Source organism: Myodes glareolus, chromosome 9, assembly GCF_982192425.1.
Source record: "Myodes glareolus chromosome 9, mMyoGla1.1, whole genome shotgun sequence".
NCBI lineage: Eukaryota > Metazoa > Chordata > Mammalia > Rodentia > Cricetidae > Myodes > Myodes glareolus.
The window spans coordinates 73263214-73283253 of record NC_142034.1 but is presented as its reverse complement, the minus strand read 5'-3'; the positions used below and the strand labels follow the sequence as shown (position 1 = coordinate 73283253).

At 39.9% G+C, this 20040-nt stretch overlaps 1 protein-coding gene across 7 annotated transcripts; it reads left to right on the top strand.

Annotated features, from left to right (window-relative positions):
* Nucleotides 1-1942: 1942 nt before the first annotated feature.
* Clk4 (CDC like kinase 4) lies at nt 1943-19573 on the top strand. 7 transcript variants are annotated; one of them, XM_048437594.2, is made up of 14 exons: nt 1943-2082; nt 6056-6216; nt 7585-7650; nt 10723-10945; nt 12004-12094; nt 12488-12554; nt 14251-14367; nt 14452-14618; nt 14785-14879; nt 15148-15277; nt 16357-16439; nt 18231-18310; nt 18919-19009; nt 19084-19573. In XM_048437594.2, exons 2-14 carry the CDS (start codon nt 6056-6058, stop codon nt 19222-19224), a joined length of 1512 nt encoding a protein of 503 aa, XP_048293551.1. In that variant the 5' UTR covers nt 1943-2082; the 3' UTR covers nt 19225-19573. The 7 variants fall into 7 exon arrangements, with proteins under 7 accessions (XP_048293551.1, XP_048293554.1, XP_085551038.1 ...); XM_085694912.1 differs by lacking the exon at nt 1943-2082 and adding an exon at nt 7038-7104 and having other exon boundaries at nt 6058-6216; XM_048437599.3 differs by lacking the exon at nt 1943-2082 and adding an exon at nt 9392-9450 and having other exon boundaries at nt 6167-6216.
* The last annotated feature ends 467 nt before the right edge of the window (nt 19574-20040 follow it).

Below are 20040 nucleotides of genomic sequence, written 5' to 3'. Positions count from 1 at the left end.
GCTTTAAGAGATTAGTTTCATTCCATCGTTGGACTCCCGGAAGTGGTAAAGACCCCAGTTTAATTCCTAGTTTTCCACTCTGACAGGGGGGATGAATAATCTAAGAATCCATTACTGAGTCTGCCAAGGAATTCTTCCTTGTCTGTAAACTTTTGGGCATGACCTAATGAAAGTTTTGGTAAACAGTTATCTCCTGCAGTTTCCAGAGTAAATATCCCAAGGAGTCCTAAAAGCTGACCAAGCCCCCCTGGCACGTGTTTCCAAAAGGACCATGCATCTGTGGCCTGGCTCCAACTCTGAGCCCCATTCAGTGATGGGTCAGACCTGATGACTGACACCAGTAATCGCAGCAATTAGGACGCCGAGACAGGAGGAATCCTGGGGAAAACTAGGGTGATGTCCATCTTGGGCAGTGTGGGATGCCTGGGAGACCCATTGTGACCCAAGGTGTGGCCTTCCCTCATCTTTGTTGGATATGAAAGAGTTCATTGTTTCATCGTGAGAGCTTCAGCTACATATCACCCTGAAAAGGATTTGGGATTTTTTTTTTCAGACAGACCCTTTTGATCTTGCCAAAAGATGGACTCAGGACATTTTCCTCTGAATGACTAAGAAACGTAAGTCTTTTTTTCTTTGATGCATGAATTGAAGGAATCAGCATGACAACATAAACACAAGCTCTCTAGAGCTAGCAAGGCCAAGGTTTAAATGACATTTCCAGAAGTTAAATCTGTAATTAGAGCTAGGAGCTAATAACCGCCTCTTAGGGTTGTCCAGATTACTGTAAGAGACTATGGATGGGTAAAGAGGGTTTGTTTAATCTGGGCATGTCAGCTCATGATCCTGGCTCTTGGGAGTAGGAAATAGGACTACAAGTTCAACCCTACTGGGTTAGACAGTATTGATGATACTGGTGGAGACTCAGACAGCTTTAAATTTTGAGTTTTGATCTCATGTAGCCCAGGCTACCCTTGAACTTATGTAGCCCAGGATGACCTAGAACTCCTGATTATCCTGCCAATAACTCCCAAATGTTGGGATTACAGGCCTGTGGCATAAAAGCCCAGTTCTTGGAAATTAAAAATGTCTTCTGACCACAAATATCCATTTGTCCAGTAACTATAATAGAAAGAGATGAAGGTGCCACGGTCATGACAGAAAGAATGTCTTTATGCCTTTTTAGTTTTTTTCTTTTTCTTTTTCTTTTTCTTTTTTTTTTTTTTTTTTTTTTTGGTTTTTCGAGGCAGGGTTTTTCTGTGTAACAGCCCTGGATGTCCTGAAATTCTTCCATAGTCCAGGCCTGGAACACACAGATCCACTTGCCTCTCTGTCTGCTGAGTGCTGGGATTAAAAGCAGGCGCCACCAGTGCCCAGCTGCCTTCAGAAGTCTCAGAAGAATCTTCCCCATTCCTTTTGCTTTGCAGGCTGAGGGGTGAATGCCCGAAAGGGTAAGCCCCTCCTAAGCTTGTTTTCAGAGACATATTCATATAAACTTCTCCAAATCCAGTCTGGAGCGGAAGCGCCAGGTGACTAACATATCCTGGTCACATGCCCTGGCATCAGCCTGGACCTGGCACTGAGCCCCTCGAGACAATGCTCTAAAGGCTCTCTGCCTGGGGCTGAGGTCCGGGAAAAGTTCAGCGATGACTGGCAGGCAGAGTCCCATGGGTGTCCCACTTCAGGATGAAGGGAAAGGGTCAGAGGTTGGCTCGGCCCAGGGCGGCCCCGTTCAGAAAAATTCTTTAAGAGGCAAGCACGCACCATAGAGTCAGGGCGGACTCACAGGTACAGCTTGACCGAACCGCCTTCTTCACGCGCCATCCGCGCCGCGCAGCCGCGGTGCGTATGATCACGCCCTTCCTGACGTCACAGATCCCGCCCCTTGCGGAATCTGTGGGCGGGACCGAGGCTCCGTGACGCATGCGCGTTTGCTCGGCGTAGGTGGCGCTAGATCCACCTGAGGAGGTTGTGGGGTGACGGCGCGGACGCCATTTTGTCGGTGTTTGTCGCAGCGGCGGCTGGAGAGCGACGACGGCGGTTCGGCGACATTTCTCGGCCAACAGGCCTTTCGCTTTTGCGGAGGTGAGGCGGGCAGGGCCTCGCGGAGCTATGTGCCTGAGGAAAGAACGGGCTTTGGGCCTCGGCGCCCGTGGCTGTCTGTCTTGGCGGGGCGCCGCTCAGCCGGCGGCGACAACACCCAAGCTGCTGCGGTTTCGCCGCTGAAGTCGCGGCCCGAGGGTCCTGTGTTCGCCCGCGGGTGCTGGCCGGCCATGGTGGGAGCCGACGGGGATACGTTGGCGGGGCACGTCCCCGGCGCTGGTGTCGTCGGGAGTCGGGTCGCCCGCACCCCTCATCGCTCTTCTCGGCGGCCCTGGCAGTGTGCGGAACTGGAGGCTTCTCCAGAGTCCGCCGTTCGCCTTGCCGGTCTGCGCCAAAGGCCTGGCCAGCTGCCCGGGGGGAGGTGGGGCGGGCACTGCGGCGATCCAGGTGGCTGGAGCTCACCTCCGGCTTCGAGGAACAAGCTTGGGAGGGAAGGTCCGTCCGCCCTTGGGGCAGCGGGGTTTGGGTTTGGTTTTTTCCTCCCCGAAGAGGTCTCCCTGCCAGCCCTGGAACTCGCCGTGGAGACCAGGCTGCCCTGGGACTCCGAAGATCCCCCTGCCTCTGCCTCCCGAGCGGCCCGGCTAAAGGCGGGCATCGCCACGCCCAGACTGTTTGTTTGTTGTTTGTAGCCGCCCCTCCGGTACTAACGTTGCCGAGAACGAACGGGGCTTTTCCGCTGTGACACCCGTTTGGTGGAGTGGTCAGCCCTCCAAACCCCGTGGGCCGGGAGTCACCTGTCTTCTGTCGCTGCCGCTGTTTGACCCAGCTTTGTTCCTCACTTAGAAATGCAGTCCTCTGAGAGGCTGGAAACTCCTCTCACGATGTTTTTATTTTTAAGCCTGTGTTTAGCGTGGAGGTGCCAGATACCATACGGTTTTTAAGAGGGTGGTGGAGAATCGTATTTCCAATATGGGTAGATGCATATTGGTTCCATTGTATTATTCTGTTGAAAGACACCAAGATTCTAGCATGTAGCGTTTTTTTCTTAAGTATTAGAGATAGTGTAATATTTTGAGGTAGCTTTCCTTCGTGTGTATAAGAAGGAACTCTTTATTCATATATGAGCCCAGAAATCTTTCACTTTGCCTTATAAGTAAAGATTACTTTATTGGTTTGTTTGAGACAAGGTCGTACTCTGCAAAGCAGGCTGTCATCGGACCCACTGTCTCAGAGCTCAGCCTGCCTCTGCGTCCACCATGGCGTGTGCCTCCACACCTAAGAAAATTAATTCTGAACTTCGCTGGAGATAAAGTAGTTCGGCGGGAGTGATTGGGACTGGGGCCAACTGCTGGATTTTTTAAGTAATAAATCTAGCTAAAGAAATGCAGCTCTTGGGCTCCCACGAGGAATTTCTTTTAATTTTAATGTTTGCATGTTAGTATCATTTGAGAATTCTGTCACAATTCCGTAAACTGGTTGTGGCAGGGTGAAATCGAAGCGGGAGGAGGGAGCTGAAGCAAGCACATAGATAAGTCTTGTGAAACCCTACTTAATGGACAGTCGTAATGATGAGTCATCAGAAGCTGTAAATTTGCCTGCTGTTACTTAAGAGTGCTTAGTAGCCTAGTGCTTGAGATTCAGGATTCAGTTCCCAAAGAAACAGAAAAAAAAGGCTTAATCAGACCAAAACCTAAATGTGGCTAAAATACAATTTTGATAATAGAAGGAATGGGTCAGCAGAATACCAGTAAAAAATAGAAAGATGAGTGCATTTTTGAAGAAAGCTTGAGTTTTGACTTTTGCCATAAGTAAATTTGTAGTGCTTATTTTACTTTGTCATATTGAAATGACTATATCAAAGGGAATGCTTGCCTTACTTTTATTGAGGCAACTAGCAAGAATTTAGGAGGAGGGGGTGACTTAATCCGTACTTGGTTTTTGTTTTTTTTTTTTTTAACTTAACTAAAAGAGAAGCCACATTATCAGAAAGATGCCTGACAGGTGGCTCAGAACTAGAAGAAAGAAAATAGCATTTACTGAATATATGGACAGGGGATACAGGTCAGTGGTAGAGTCCTTGCCTAACAATTCGGAACTCCAACCCCCCCACTCCCCACCCCCACCCCCGCGCCTCTCATTACATCCTCGGTAGTCAAGACAAAAAAAAGAATATGGATATCATACCCTGTGGTGTGATGCACATCATTTCTGAGGAATGCCTTGGAGGCAAGAACAGAAACTGCCTTCTTTCCAAACCTGGAGTTTAATAGCTTTTGTTAGCATATCTTTCAGTCTCTTAGGCAAACTGAAGGTGCTTAACTAAATTGATTTTGCTCCATTGGGGCTTTATTCAGCTCCTTTACTAAGCTGTGGTCCTGTCCCATCCTATCCCCGTCCCCCCAATACACACAAACCATTTAAACCCCGCTTAGCAGTGTTCAAACTTAACATTTTAACTGGAATTGCAAAGACAGTGCAGAGATTTAAGAGTGTGTACTGCGCTTGTAAAGGACCTGAGAATCCTATGCCCTCTTGTGGCTTTTGTGAACAATTGCAGTCATGTGCAGCTTTCCCCCCCCCCATTAAAAATAAAATTAATCTTTTAAAAACTGCTTTGGGAAACTGGGTGGTTAAGTGAGTAAAGGTGCGTACCTTTGATCTCAGAGACCCATGTGGTGAACAGAGAGGAGAACAGAGAGAACTAACTGGCAAATTGTCCATTGGCCTCATTATATGAGCATGCCACATTTACGCACAAGTAAAAAGGATAAATGTTAGATACTGAGCCTGGGAAAATACAAGCTGTACACAGGAAGTTGTAAGTGAAGTCTGAGCATTGTTACCTTTATCTGATGTCACTGACCAAGTCTCAGTTTAAAGATTGGTCTTATTCTGGCATTTAAAGAAAGGAACTCTACAGAGTTTAAGGTCAAAGAAGCCTCATTAATAAAAGGCTCTTTACCTTTAAACCAATCACTTCCATGATTCTCTTTTAATTGTTTGTATTATACTTTGCCAGGCTGAAGAACATTTGTGATACTATTGGGATGAACTAACCATAAATATAGTGTGGGCGCTTTTCTTTTATCATTTCAGTCTTGACTTTTAAAATCCAAATTCAGAGGCTGGTAGTATAACTCAGTTGGTAAAATTGTTAACATAAGAGTGACCTAATTAAAACATCAGCATAAAGAGAAGATAACAAGAAATAATTCTGCCTATGCTTTGTCAAAGCTTGAACTGTTTTGTGTTTTGTGCTTTCTGGTTCATGTACAGGCCAGAGGTCAACATGAGTGTGTCCATAGATAGCTCTTGTATTATTTTTGAGGCAAGGTCTCTCATTGAACCTGAAACTTGCCAGCTAAGCTAGACTGACTAACCAATGAGTTTCAGGAATCTGTATGCCCCACCCTCACCTCCAGGTCTGGAATTCCAGTTCTGTGCTATGGTGTCAGGCTTTTTATGTGGATGTGAGTTATCTGAAATGAAGTCCTCATACTTGCACAGCATGTCCATTACTGGCTGACTAATCTCTCAAGTCCTTGAGCAATTTTAATTGACCCTTTTAAAAAAAATTAAAGGATAGCCAGGTGCATCCTTTATATGCATGCCTTTAATACCAGCACTTGGATGTCGAAGGTAGGCAGTTCTATTTGAGTTTGGGACCAGCCTGTTCTACAGAGTGAGTTCCAGGACAGCCAAGCTACATGGAGAAACCCTGTCTTGAAAAACAAAAAAGATTAAAGTCAATGAGTATTTTTGAAGGCAAACGCTAACTTGAGAATTTGTCCTTTTACTAAGTAGTGAAAGAAAACCTGTTAAAGGCTCATTGTTGTCCATCATTTAGTATTGGGTCAGTTCCATTCATCATCAGTCATCTCATAGCGGTGCTATTATATTCTAAGCTTTGGGAAATACACCTAAAAAGATTGTAAGAACCTGTGTGGCCCTGTGTATAATTATACAACCATCTTTAGCTTTCCAGCTCACCCTTTTCCCCCCTCTTGGTTAACAGATGCGGCATTCCAAACGAACTCACTGCCCCGATTGGGATAGCAGAGAAAGCTGGGACCATGAAAGCTACAGTGGAAGTCACAAACGGAAGAGGAGATCTCACAGTAGTACGCAAGAAAACAGGCATTGTAAACCACATCATCAGTTTAAAGACTCTGATTGGTAAATGACTTGTATTTTAAGTTCTAACGGTTAAAAAATTTGTCATTTACTTATATAACTTTTATCAAATTTAGAATTCAGACAACGTGTATATTCATTCAAAAAGCAGTTAAAAGTGCCATTATAGGCTAGCTTCTATAGTGCCAAGACTATAGCTGTGAATAAAATAGTTTCTCATATATCTGACTGGGAATGATGGGAGACAGATAGTTGCTCAGCAAGCGAATGAAAAATAGGGACTGTGGGGATGTAGTTCAGTGCTAGAACACTTGGTATCGTCAATGCATGATGTCCTAAAAATCCTTAAAAACCCCTTCATCACAAAAGGGAAGGGGATGCAAAACAATATATTCAGCAGCATATACAAAATTGAATAATGATACTCAATGAGTGTCTTTAAGTTGTATAGGAAGATGGTATGTATATTTGGGTGTGCAAAAAGTGTTTCACAATTGAGATGTCAAGGAGGGTGGTTAATCCAAATGAGAAAGGCAGCATACTATTTGAGAACATTAAAGTTCTTTGGGGATTAGTCACTTAGGTTCTACAGGGTATGTTTATAGAAGAAAACCAATGGGTATGTCTGTCTGAGATTTTTAGGAACTTGCTCTGGTAATTTAGGATAGAGCCTTAGTTAAAAAAAAATATGGAAATCTCATGGTATAAAATTTGAAGGCAATATGTGTACATAGGATTAAAAGAATCTTAAAGTTCTAAATAGTAAAGAAAGGCTAGGTCAGTAGTTTCTTTCACTCTGCCTTCCATTAATTTCCCTTTTTCATTCGTTTTTTTGGTTCTGTGTTTTCTCCTTGTTTGTACAGATGTTCCATTGGGGCTGTTTACTAGATTGCTTTCTAAATTAGCCAGCAGGGGTTACTTTAAAAAACAGTATGTAATTTTTTTCCTTTTCCGTGCTAAACAGAGTTATTCTGTCAACGAGCTTCTTTGTAGTTCCTGTACAATAATCATGCTTTATTAAACAGTTATGTGAGGGGTAAGGTTTACGGCAAGATTGAATGACCAGACCTTAGTAATGAACAATACACAATACAAAATGTCTGTACCCCACTGTTGCAGTATACAAAGTACAAAATACTATTTAAGGCTTATCTCTTAAAGCTAATTATTCATAGTTCTAGTATATATTATATATGTGTAAAGGTTGATTTGAGGGATTTGTGTTCATAATCATAAAAAACAAGTCAATTCGATTAGCCACTAAGCCAGCACTGCCATCTTTAACATTGACACCAGACAAATTTTGTGGTGGTTATTCATCCTAAATAGGAACAAAGAATAAAGGAGCAACAGGTTGGAAACCATTGCCTGTTACTTGACTGAATTAATTCTCACTATCTGTTCCTAAAGGATCTTTGTGTACAAATCTTTGCCTGTGAAAGTAGAGTCTAAGAAGAGGCATTTTCAAGTTAAAGGGTATGAAATTTCACGAGGTTCTTGTTGCATATTCTCATTTCTTTTTCTAGAATGCTTATAACATGTTCCTTCATGCTGTCTCTAGTTTTGTCTGTTTTAAATTTTTTTCTTAATCTGAATTTCTAAATTTCTAGTGAATTTGTTGTTTGATGAAGAATTTTTACATCAATTGTTTTCTGTTAAAGTATGTTTCTTACTAATTTATAAGACTTTATTATGTATTAATTATTTTAGCCCTTTGTTACATGCATTATAAAACCTTTTCCCCTGACTTATCTTTTGGCAGTAGCCTGTGAGTTGGTCTCTCTCTTTCAGGAGACTTAGACTATTGTCTCAAATACTGGAAAGACCAACATAGCTGTAAATAACCTTTATTTATTAAATCCAAAATCCTTCAGTGTCTTCCCATAACATAGAATACCAAGTTTTAAACCTTTGATAAATTTCATGACTGGAAATCACCTAGGAGGTATACAGACTAAGATTCAGACTCTGTGGCCTGGGTCCTCATTTATAAACTCTCTATTCAGTATTAGTGCTACTAGGCCGTCCTTTCATAAACACCTATAGTTTGGTGTGTGGGGGACTTCTAATGACATTCTCCTGGGTGAAAATTGGCTCTTGATACAGTCATCTACTTGCTATCTACAGAGTAAACTGTAGATACATGCATCCTAAGCCTCTACCTGGTAGTGCTGTCTGTGTAAGTGTTAGATGGCACTCTGCTGTTCTCCTGGAATTTCTTCTATTGTCTGTTTTGTCCAATCCTGACTTTCCTTTAAGATGCTTATCTGTCTTTGTCATGAATTCTTCCTTAATCATTTTAATCTAATTGAAGTCTTTGCCTTCCCTGAGTCTAAGTGATCATTTGCACCTTTCAACTTATTTTTCATTTGTCTATTTTGATTTTGATTTTTCTTTTTTTTTGTGAGTAATCTTAAGTTGTTCATTTGTTGGCAGAGACTTTGCCTTATATGATTTTATTTTATCTCCCACAGGACCTGTGTGGAAATAAAAACAAATTTCAGTGCACTCAACAGTTTGGACTGTTTTGAAAAGTTACAATGAAATATTCATTAGGCATTCAGTGGATATTTTTTAAAAAATCGAATTTGTTATTCTGTCTACCCTGTCTACAGCTTGTATAATTCTGTAGACTTTAATCTTTAACCTTTGGCCTTTAGTTGTGATGAACTGGAAAGGTCCTTCTCATGATAGCGCATCACCACTTCCATTTCTTTATCATTGATAGATTGTTTGTCAGCAGGACCAGTTTCACATAGTATTCCAGTTAAAGATTATTAGTCTAGTTTTTTTAAGGTAGACTTTGGATGTGGTGGAGGCGGGTGTGATACCTTATAAAATTAAATAGGAAGCCCTTAAAAGTATGACATCTAATTTGTTGTGTTTCATCCAAATCTCTGTTTTAGACCAACTGACTTGGGCCTAGAGTTATCTGAATAGCCTGAGTTATTTCTCCAGAGGTTAGGAAGAACTTGAGAATGATGCTAGTCAATAAGAAAGCCCAGCCTGAATTAGATGCCAGTCCTGTTGAGTAGTTGTCCTAGGGATGTTTCTCTCTTTTCTGCTTAAACCAGCACTTGGGAAGGAAATGACAGCGTATTCTGGGGAGAATAAACGGGTTGGTGGGGGCAGCCTCAGCAACATCTGTCACTCCATTGCTTGTCAGGATTATTTAGCTGATTTGTCTGACTGGGCAGGTGTCCCCTCTCTCCCTCAGTGCTCCATGTGCATCCCTCTTGAAGCTTCGCACTCTGTTGAAGAGGACACTCATCCCAGGTAGAGGGGGGATGGGAAACTGGGCCAAATGAATCTGTCCTTTTCTTTCCATCAGATCAGGACACTTAACTTGGATCCACTGACTTCCTGAGGTCCATGACCTCCATGAAGTTCTTGCCAAGTTTTGTTTATGCATTTGTACATTTCTTGGGGGAAAGGGTCTATAACCTTTCCCATGAGGTTCTCAAAGGGATCTGTAGAAGCACTGTGGCACTAGAAAATGCTGTTTTCTTTTCTGTTTCTTGGGTATTTTGCAAGAGTCACAGGAAATTAGTAATGCAATGTCGGGCTAGAGCAATGGCTCAACTGTTAAAAGGCTAGGCTAACAACCAAAAATAATAAGAAATGCAAAGCAAGTAAAGTAGGAGGCTATCCAGGGTCTTGGACCCTTTCTTGTTATGAGGGTCTATTTTAGATGTGTTTGGCACACTAGGCAGGCCTCAGAAGTTCTGGTGTCTGATTTTCAAAACAGGAGTCAGAAAACTTAAACATAGAAAAGAGAGGAGATAGAATAGGTGACATGTAGGGCAGTAGTGACAGTTTGAAAATCTTAGCTTTTGCCACTAGTGTGCTCTGCAACAATAGCATATCCTTTAGGGGTCTTAATGGAGTTAGTGAATGAAAGGGCTGAGATACATTTAAGGTTCCTTGTATCTGTGATACACATTACAGAAGAGTCTGTCCGGGATATCCAAAAATGCGTTTACATTTAAGGGGAAAGGAATTCTCTCTTGCCTTTCTCTGAATGTGTGTGGCTCTGAGAGAGGGAAAGGAAGCTATTTTTGATTCCTGTGTATTGCAGAACAGGTTTGCAGATTTGGTCTTGATTTTTCAGAAGGTAAAGGAACATTTAATTATACATATTATAATTAAAGCTTTGTTCCGTGGTATGAATTGTTGGCAGCAATTTTCTAATGTGTGGGGGTTTTGTTTTGTTTTTTGGAGATGGTTTCATGTGGCCCAGACTGGCTTCAGATTTGCAGTGTACCTCAGGATGACCTTGAATTCATGATCCTCCTGCCCTCACCTTCCAAATGCTGGGATTACAGGCATATACCAACATGCCTGGTTGTAGGAATTATATGTGGAAAAATATGAATATTTTGTTAAAGTTATTAAGCTATCTGAGATAAGTACAAATTTCATCTCATCAATTGGAATTTTTCTTTTTATTGAGTTAGCTATTTAAAACAAGAATTCTTGAGAATTTTGTTTGAACCACATTATTCCAGAATGAAGAGAATAATTTGAAATTCTTTAATATGTTTGCAGTCACTATTTAGAAGCAAGATGCTTGAATGAAAGAGATTATCGGGATCGAAGATACATTGATGAGTACAGAAATGATTACTGCGAAGGATATGTTCCCAGACATTATCATAGAGACATTGAAAGCTCTTACCGGATCCACTGCAGTAAATCCTCAGTACGAAGCAGGAGAAGCAGCCCTAAAAGGAAGCGTAATAGACACTGTGCAAGTCATCAGTCACATTCGGTATGAGTAATTTGTTTTTATTTTGAATGGATTCTTATTTGTAAGGCTCTAAAAGAGTGATAAGGTTCTAAAAGTTTCTTTAATGCTATTTGGATATGCTGTAATTTATATTTATATTACTTGAATCCTTAAAGGAAATGAACACATTCTCATAACTGACTCCTGTGTATTTGCTAGTCTTCACTTGCCCACACTATTCATTCTGCAAACCAGATCATGAGCTTGTTGGTTTTAATAGTAAAACATCTTATTTTGTGGTTGTGCAGTATATTTAAAAACTGAAGCACCCATATCTTTCTTTGAATGTAAACATACTTTTTATTATTTTGAAAGAAATTGCTTTACTGATAATTGGAAACAACTCAGGCAAGTCACACTATTGGGGTGCTTAGCTGTTGCTGACTAGTGTGTAGTATAGCTCCTAGTGCAGCGCATCATTGTCTACAGTTAATTTTGCTGAAGTTCTGAACTGGGTGCTGAATGGGAAATGTATTGAAAAAAAACCAGACATCTTTAATTCGTAAATTTCAAGGTACCATTTCCCTCCCCAAGTTTTTTCTGTAGAACTAGCATTTACTAGAGTGAAGATTGAAATTAGTCTTTACTTCCCCCTCTTATTATGATATCTGTTTTTAAATGTTGCTAAAAGAGAACAATTTCAACTAATCTTGACATTTTTCTGACAAACTATTAGACAGCTCAACTCACAGCATATGGTTATAGCAGAAAATAGTAAATCTTGACATTGCATTCTTTAAACTTCAGACTTCAATTAAATCAGTATTTTAAAGAGACAATTGTGTTGTTTTTTCTATTGCCACTTTAAGTATCTTATCTGAAAATCTGTTCCTTGCCATGTTTTTCTTCTGTAACATAAACTGTGCCCTGTGAATTTCTGGGGACTGAATTTGAAATTGCTCCTGCCAACTGTTCGTGGCCTGGTGCTTATCTGAATGCCTGAATATCTCCCCGCTGAATGAATTGCGTATTCTGCCCTGAATTCACTCTGATATATTGATTGGCTGGACGATCTTGGTGCTGCCCACTTGCCGTTCCAGAAGAGCCACCGAAGGAAAAGATCCAGGAGTATAGAGGATGATGAGGAGGGTCACCTGATCTGTCAAAGTGGAGACGTTCTAAGAGCAAGATGTATAGAATATTTTTCAACACTTTTTAAACTTTGCAGACAGAATAATCTTTTAAAGAATAGTTTGTCAGCGGGGGGCTAAAGACTCTTCATTGCTTTTTTGTTTTGTTTTTTGTGGGTTTGTTTGTTCTTTTGTATTTCTTCTTTTCTGTAGAATTTAAATATTTCTATTCTTTAAATTCCAAAATAATCAGTGGAGTTTGAGATTAGAGCAAGACAGATAGCTCTATCTAATTGCTTTGTAGCAGCTGAAAATACAATAACTTGAGCGATGAAACCTTAGTTATGTTTTGCTAGAGATCATTTGGAAATATGCCACACTTAAGCATTCATTGTTTGAACAACTGTATAATTGTACTCGGATACTTAGACTCGCTTTCTCTCCCTCACTTTAGATGAAATCGTGGACACTTTAGGTGAAGGGGCCTTTGGCAAAGTTGTAGAGTGCATTGACCATGGCATGTAAGTTTGCTTTTTTCTTTCTTGACTATTTTAATGAAATCTATTTCAAAGTGGTTGCAGCACGTTTTCCTGAGAGGTATTCAACAAGATTTCTGTAACTCAATATCATTTATGTGCCATGAGTATTAGTTTTGTTGGTGTGCAATGGCAGTTTCTCTCCGATGGAGTTTACTCTGTAATTAAAGGAGTACTCAAGCTCAGTGGGATTCAGCTACTTTTGGATTGCAGCATCAATAAAGCAATTCCAATTTTGTATATTAAAGTGCAATTTCTAAACTACAGAGGAATTCCGTTAGGATCTATAGAATAAAGCCTACATTCTCTGGTCCATGTCCCTTAGAACCTCTGTTCTATATGTGATTTTACCACTTTTTTTGTAAGTGAACTTCTTAAAATAATTTAGTGAAGCTACACCTTTCTAAAATAACATCTGAAATTTTTTTTTATCAGAAATTGTTGGAAAGGGTATAATTTTCCAGCTTACTGTATATAGCAGTAGTTGAGGTTTATTTTTTGGTTTGGTTTGGTTTGGTTTTTGGTTGTTTTTGAGACAGGGTTTCTCTGTAGCTTTGGGGCCTATTCTGGAACTCTCTCTGTTGTAATGATATTTCATTTGTATTTTAATAAATGGGAGCTTACCTGAAGACTAGAGAGTAAAACAGCTGCTCCACTGGTCAGCCTTACAGACCAGGCAGTAGTGACACACACCTTTAATCCCAATAGCCACACTAGTTGGCTATAGAAACCTGGTAGTAGTGGTGCATGCCTTTAATCTAGCCCTAGAGAGGATTATAAAATGAGAGGAGACAGCTCTGAGACACAGTCTCATTCTGAGGATTCCTGGAGGTAGGATCACCATTTTCAGACTGAGATAGAGTGGTAAGAGCCAGTGACTGGCTGCTTTTCTTTTCTGGTCTTCAGGTTGAACCCCAATATCTGTCTTGGGTTTTTATTAATTGTGCTACATTTGAGTAGCAATCATTTAGGCTGTTTTACTCTCTGATCTTCAGACAAGCTTTATTCATTAAAATACAAATGAAATATCACTATATTCTGTAGACCAGCCTGACCTCGAACTCACAGAGCTCCACCTGCCTCTGCCTCCCAAGTGCTGGGATTAAAGGCGTGAATCACCACGGCCTGACTATTTATTGTATAAGTAGTTAGGACTTCATCTCTTATGAGGATGTCTTAATACTCATCTGCCTTTGTCATTAGACCGAGTCATGTAGTAGTGAGTCCCATTGTTCAGTACTAGCACCTGTGCCTTGTCTTTTGCACAAAGTAGATCCTGCCTAGCAAATGAACAAATGCTCTGATTGTATGTGTATGTGTGCTACACTTTAAAATGTTTTGTGTGAAATATAAATGTAAATTTTTAAAAACAAATGTTAAAATTCCTAAGTATTATATGAATGATTGCTTTGTTTTGAAAAGATGTTCTGGAACCTAGGGTGTTAATGCACTCTGAAAGAGAACAGTAATGTGGAAGACATGTAATTACAGTTGTGTTTTAGGAGATTGAGGTAGGAGTATTACAAATTCGGTGTCAGTCTAGGCTGCATAATGAGTTTAAGCCCAGCCTGAGCTACATATACTGAAATCTGGTCTCAACAAAACAAACCCTGCTTTTCACAGGGTATGCAATTTTATCCCACTGCTTATATATTTAGCATCATCATCTTTTGTTTTTAAGGGATGGCTTACATGTAGCAGTGAAAATTGTAAAAAATGTAGGCCGTTACCGGGAGGCAGCTCGCTCTGAAATCCAAGTGTTGGAGCACTTGAACAGCACTGACCCCAACAGTGTCTTGTAAGTATACATTGAACCACAAGCTGTCATGCTGTGTGAGCTGCTCACTTCTGTGCACTCAGTTATTATTTTGATCTCTTTTAGCCGATGTGTCCAGATGCTAGAATGGTTTGATCATCATGGTCATGTTTGTATTGTGTTTGAGCTGCTGGGACTTAGTACCTATGATTTTATTAAAGAAAATAGCTTTCTGCCATTTCAAATTGACCACATCAGGCAAATGGCTTATCAGATCTGCCAATCTATAAATTGTAAGTATTCGTGAATACACGGTATATTTTATTGTCTTTATTATCTAATCAGCATACGAACACTTGCAGGTTACAGGTAAAGGTGAAATCCTTTTTGACCCCCATATCCTAGCCCCAGTTGAAATCTCTAAGTGAGACTAATGATGATTTTCTGTTTTCTTTATAGTTTTACATCATAATAAATTAACTCATACGGATCTGAAACCTGAAAATATTTTATTTGTGAAGTCTGACTATGTAGTCAAATACAATTCTAAAATGGTAAGTTAAAAATTTGTTTTAATTTTTGGTGTTGTCTTTAAAATTAATGTAGCTTGGTGGTCCTTGAATGAGGAATTTCACTTCAGAGCCTATTTATATCTGATGTTCATCCACAAATAGAGTAGGAATAGGATGCTTGTATCCCAGTTGGGGGAGGGGGATAGAGAGGCGGGAAGGGTAAAGAGGGAGGATTCATTTGCACATTTTATGAATAGTGTTATAGAATGTTTTATGTCTTTATTGAGTTTCATCTTAACTGTGTCTCTAGAAACGAGATGAACGCACACTGAAAAACACAGATATCAAAGTTGTTGACTTTGGAAGTGCAACATATGATGACGAACATCATAGTACTTTGGTGTCCACACGGCACTACAGAGCTCCAGAGGTCATTTTGGGTTAGTAGACACCAGACTTCCTTACACTCTTAATTGTTGAAGGTCATGGTTAAACTAAAATGATGTTAACAGGATACAGAAATGAGTTTTGTCTGTTTCTCCTGTGTGACAGTGTTTGTGAAAGGTATTCTAAGTGCTAATGATTTGTGACCCTCAAATGATAGTAACAGTGGGTATGTTTGGTAAAGGCATCATAGTCTTGTGATTGTGGGGTTATGTAGTCACTTATTTCCACTCTGTTGGCAAAGGAAGGTTCTGCCACAGGTGCCCAGGGCTTGGTTGGCTGACTTAGACCATGATAGGTAAGGAGCAGGAGGAAAGAGACTTTAAGCAAGAGTCTCTGTTAGCCATTATGGGAGAAAGCTGGAAGTGAAAGGGCGGAATTTTGAAACTCAGAGAATATGTATTACACCTCAAAACTTTCAAGTCACTGATGGGATTGGGGCCTTGGAAACAAGACAGAAAAGGTGCTATTGTTGATACAGATCTAAAATTGGAGTCACTGGAAAAGGAATCTGGACTCTGGGTGACTAGAATACTGTGATGTTCCCCAGGGTGAAGGCAGATTAGAGAGGAAGATGTAGTTGGGTGCTGCAGTAAAGGGAAAGCAATTGCCTTAGATGTTAGCAGTCAGGTAACATTGGGAAAGAATGAGGTGAAGTTCTCTAGTATCAGAAGTGATTCATTGAGTAATGGGGTAAAGGGCTACAGTTAGTCACCTGAGGAAAAGTATATAGAAGTATAATGATCGAAAACTTTTATCAGAGTTCATCAATTCTAGTATCTGAAGATGTTACTCTATTGCTATATAAGTTTCCAGTGGTGAACATTGTGGAATGAACAAAGGTGACTATATGGGACCAGGTGTGGTGACACCCACCTATAATTCTACCACTTGTAAGACTGAGGAAAATACCAAGTTCCAGACAAGCCTGAGCTATCTATATGCACCAAAATTGTAAATCCTGAGGTTGCTGTTGTAGTCTCCCAGGTAGACTATAAAGAGCACCTGAGTGTGAGTTAGGGTCAGCAGCTTAAAGGTGTTCCATAGTAACATTTTGCTTGTTTGTTTTTGATAGCTTTAGGTTGGGCTCAGCCTTGTGATGTTTGGAGCATAGGCTGCATTCTTATTGAGTATTACCTTGGGTTCACAGTCTTTCAGGTATGTATCTAATACATTTTATTTGATGGTCTTTAATGAATTTTATGTTGAATGTGCTTTATATTTAGCTTCCATGCTGGAGATTTACCATAGATCATTATTGAAAGTAAAACATAAATATCATCCTTCTGAAAGCACAGTTGATTGAATTCCTACAACTAGTGAGGTTGTAACTTGCTTTGAATGTGTATGCTGTCTATAATGTGAAATTCAAATAGAGTTCATATTATATGTTCCGCTTTTTCTCTTTTTTGTTTTATAGAACTTCTTCAATTTTATATTAGTGTTAATGTGGCTAATTGTAATTCTGCTCTGGCTATGCTAACCATGTTTCTAAATACATAAAATAAAAATAAAAAACATAAAAATGTGGAACTGGCTAGGTGTGATGACACATACTGGTAGTCGTGTCACTAAGGAGGCTGGAACAAGAGGATCAAGTTGTGAGACCTCACCTACCTGGTGAAGTTAAGGCCAGTCTTGACTGCAAAAGGAATCATCCGTCTCACAAAGCAAAAACAAATGTGGGAGTAGTAATATTTATTCCTGTCGATAATAAGGGTTTTTTGGGGTTTTGTTGTTGGTAGCTTTGTTTTGTTTTGTTTGAGAGAGGGTTTTTCTGTTTCAGCCCTAGCTGTTCTGGAACTAGCTCTTTTGTAGACCAGGCTGGCCTCAAATTCAGGGAGATCCACTAGCCTCTGCCTCCCAAGTGCTGGAATAAAAGGCGTGCACCACCATGGCCCAGCAGTAATAGTGTTTTAAAAGCAGTTTGCTTGGGCCTTATAATTGATAAATGTAAAAAGCATTAAATACAACACACAATCTTTGCTCTCTAGAACAAAGATTGGCAAAGTGTGGGCTGTTGTAAAAGTGCTCCCTGCTGCCTGATAAAGAGAAAAGGTATTTTGCCAACAGCTCATCCTAAAATATCTTTTGTCTGAATAACTTTTTCAGAGAAAAAGTTAGCCTGCCTTAGCTCTAGACTAGACACCATTTCACCTATGTGTACAACTGCTGCTTTTCTGGTGTTAGCAACTCTTGTTAGTTTTGAATAAGATCCTTGACTTTTGTTGTCAGCTTTACTTAGTTATAAGCTATGTGCCTTTGCCTCAATGTCTTTGAATTCACGTTCCTAAACAAAGCTGAGAATTGTTAGAACAACTATACTACCTGGGATAAGTAAGCATAATAGTGGTCTAGTTAAACAGTTCATGAAATGGAAATTGTTGCATTTTTTTTGTTACACACTTTTCATGTTAATTACCAGATAGATCTTACCACTCTATCTTGGACTGTACTGTGTTTGCACGAGGCAGCATACCTCTTTCAGTATCAGTCATCTTTGAAGAATATATAATGTAAACTGTGTAACTGGCTAATCTAGTCTTTGTTGTTGTTAATTTATATACTTGGGAATGCACACATGTGGAAGATAACTCGTGGGAGTTGGTTCTTTTATGATGTGAGTCCCAGGGGTTGGGCTCAGGTCTTTAATCTTGGCAACAAGGGCCTTTTACCCATTAAGCCATCTCTGGCCTTTATTCATTTTATTTTATTTGGTATTTCAAGACAGGGTTTCTCTGTGTAGTCCAACCTGTTCCAGAACCCACTCTGTAGAGCAAGCTGACCTCGAACTCAGAGAGTTTCCCCCGCCTCTGCCTCCCAAGTGTGTGCAACCACAGCCCAGCTTAGACTAGTCCTTTTTTATCAGCATATATTTTTACTCTTCTTTTTTATGTGCACCTAAGGAAGTGGAGAGTGCTAAATTCCTTTTTCCTGAATTTTTTTTAGACTCATGATAGTAAGGAGCACCTGGCAATGATGGAGCGGATATTAGGACCCATCCCAGTGCACATGATCCAAAAGACAAGGTTTGTCTAAGATGCATTCAATGAATGGCCTATTCTGAGGACTGCAGATCTGGAAGTAAAAAGAAATTCTGTACAAATGATAACTTAGAGCTATAATCTTAGCATTTTTAAAAGGTCATTTTCAAAAAATAATTTAGTACTCAGAGTACTTTTATGTAGATGTTTTTCTAAGTTGATGAAAAAAAATACATGTGAGAACCCATTCTTCCTGGAGTCTATCAGTCTTGTTTGATTTTCCTGTTGTCGCTAACCAGCTCTGCGCCCTTGAACAGGATGGTGAGTGTTTTCTAGCTCACCTGGGAAGTTGTTAAAAAATTCCCATCCAGATCTGGTAAGATCAGAATTCCCCACCAGGAGTCTTCCTTTGTAAAGTGAGTGTTTTCTCATTTGTGAACTGCTTAGTTGAAATAACTAAAATTCCCCAGAGTGGATGAAAAAGGAAGATCCTGTCATGTTGACAATATTTTAAAAGTTACACACAGGTAAATATATGTCTGTACATTTAGAGAGAGATCTGTTCTGTCTTGTCCCTACCAAGGGTTGGAGACAAGGTAAAAATGTGGAACTTTGCTTATTTTATTTTAACTTCAACTTCTTTTCTCTTGTAGGAAGCGCAAATATTTCCACCATAACCAGCTAGATTGGGATGAGCATAGCTCAGCTGGGAGATATGTTAGGAGACGCTGCAAGCCATTGAAGGTAAAGGGAAAAAAAATTAATGATTAAGTCATATTTTCACTTATGTCTTTATATAACAAGACCATTTCCTCCAGGAATTTATGCTGTGTCATGATGAAGAGCATGAAAAGCTGTTTGACCTGGTTCGAAGAATGTTGGAGTATGACCCAACGAAAAGGATTACCTTGGATGAAGCATTGCAGCACCCTTTCTTTGACTTATTAAAAAGGAAATGAATGGGAATCACTGGTCTTCCTATATACTTCTCTAGAAGCAATTACTTTAAGACTGTGTCAGTCAACTAAACATTCTAATATTTTTGTAAACATTAAATTATTTTGTACAGTTACGTGTAAATACTGTATGTTTTGTATCAATAGCATACCTACCTTGTTAAGTATAGTGTTGATAATGAATGCAGTATGAGTTAAAATGAATTTTCCATTTTGATGTTAATTGCCATTTTTAAAGGCCTTTGGAGTACCCTTTGTGTCCAGTGATTAATGTGATTGGTCTTGTCTTTTGTACCTGAAGGTTGACTCTGAAGTGATTTTTTTTTTCTTGAGTAAAAGGAAATCTTGACCACTTTGTGTGATTGAGTATTCTTTATACACCTCAAATGTAGAACTTTTCATGAAAAAGGTGTTTTTTGTTATTGATTATTGAACAGGCAGCAGTCTAGGTGGGCAGATTTTAAAAACTAAAACTCAGGAAAATTAGCATAGTAAAGTTTCCATTAAATTTTGTTTTCTGGCCTGGCCATGGTGGCACACGCCTTTAATCCCAGCATCCAGGAGGCAGAGGCAGGTGGATCTCTGAGTTTGGAAAGAACCTGGTCTACAGAATGAGTTCCAGGACAGACTCCAAAGCTACACAAAGAAACCCTGTCTGAAAAATACAAAACAAATTTTTTTCTCTGTTCTTTTCTTGGTGATGTCAACAGGCCCTCATGAAAAGATACCTGATTAGTCTATGAAGGAGTTTAATCAGACCACAAATAAATCATTTAAAACTTAAATCTTAATTTAACATTGCAGACAGATTTGAGCTGT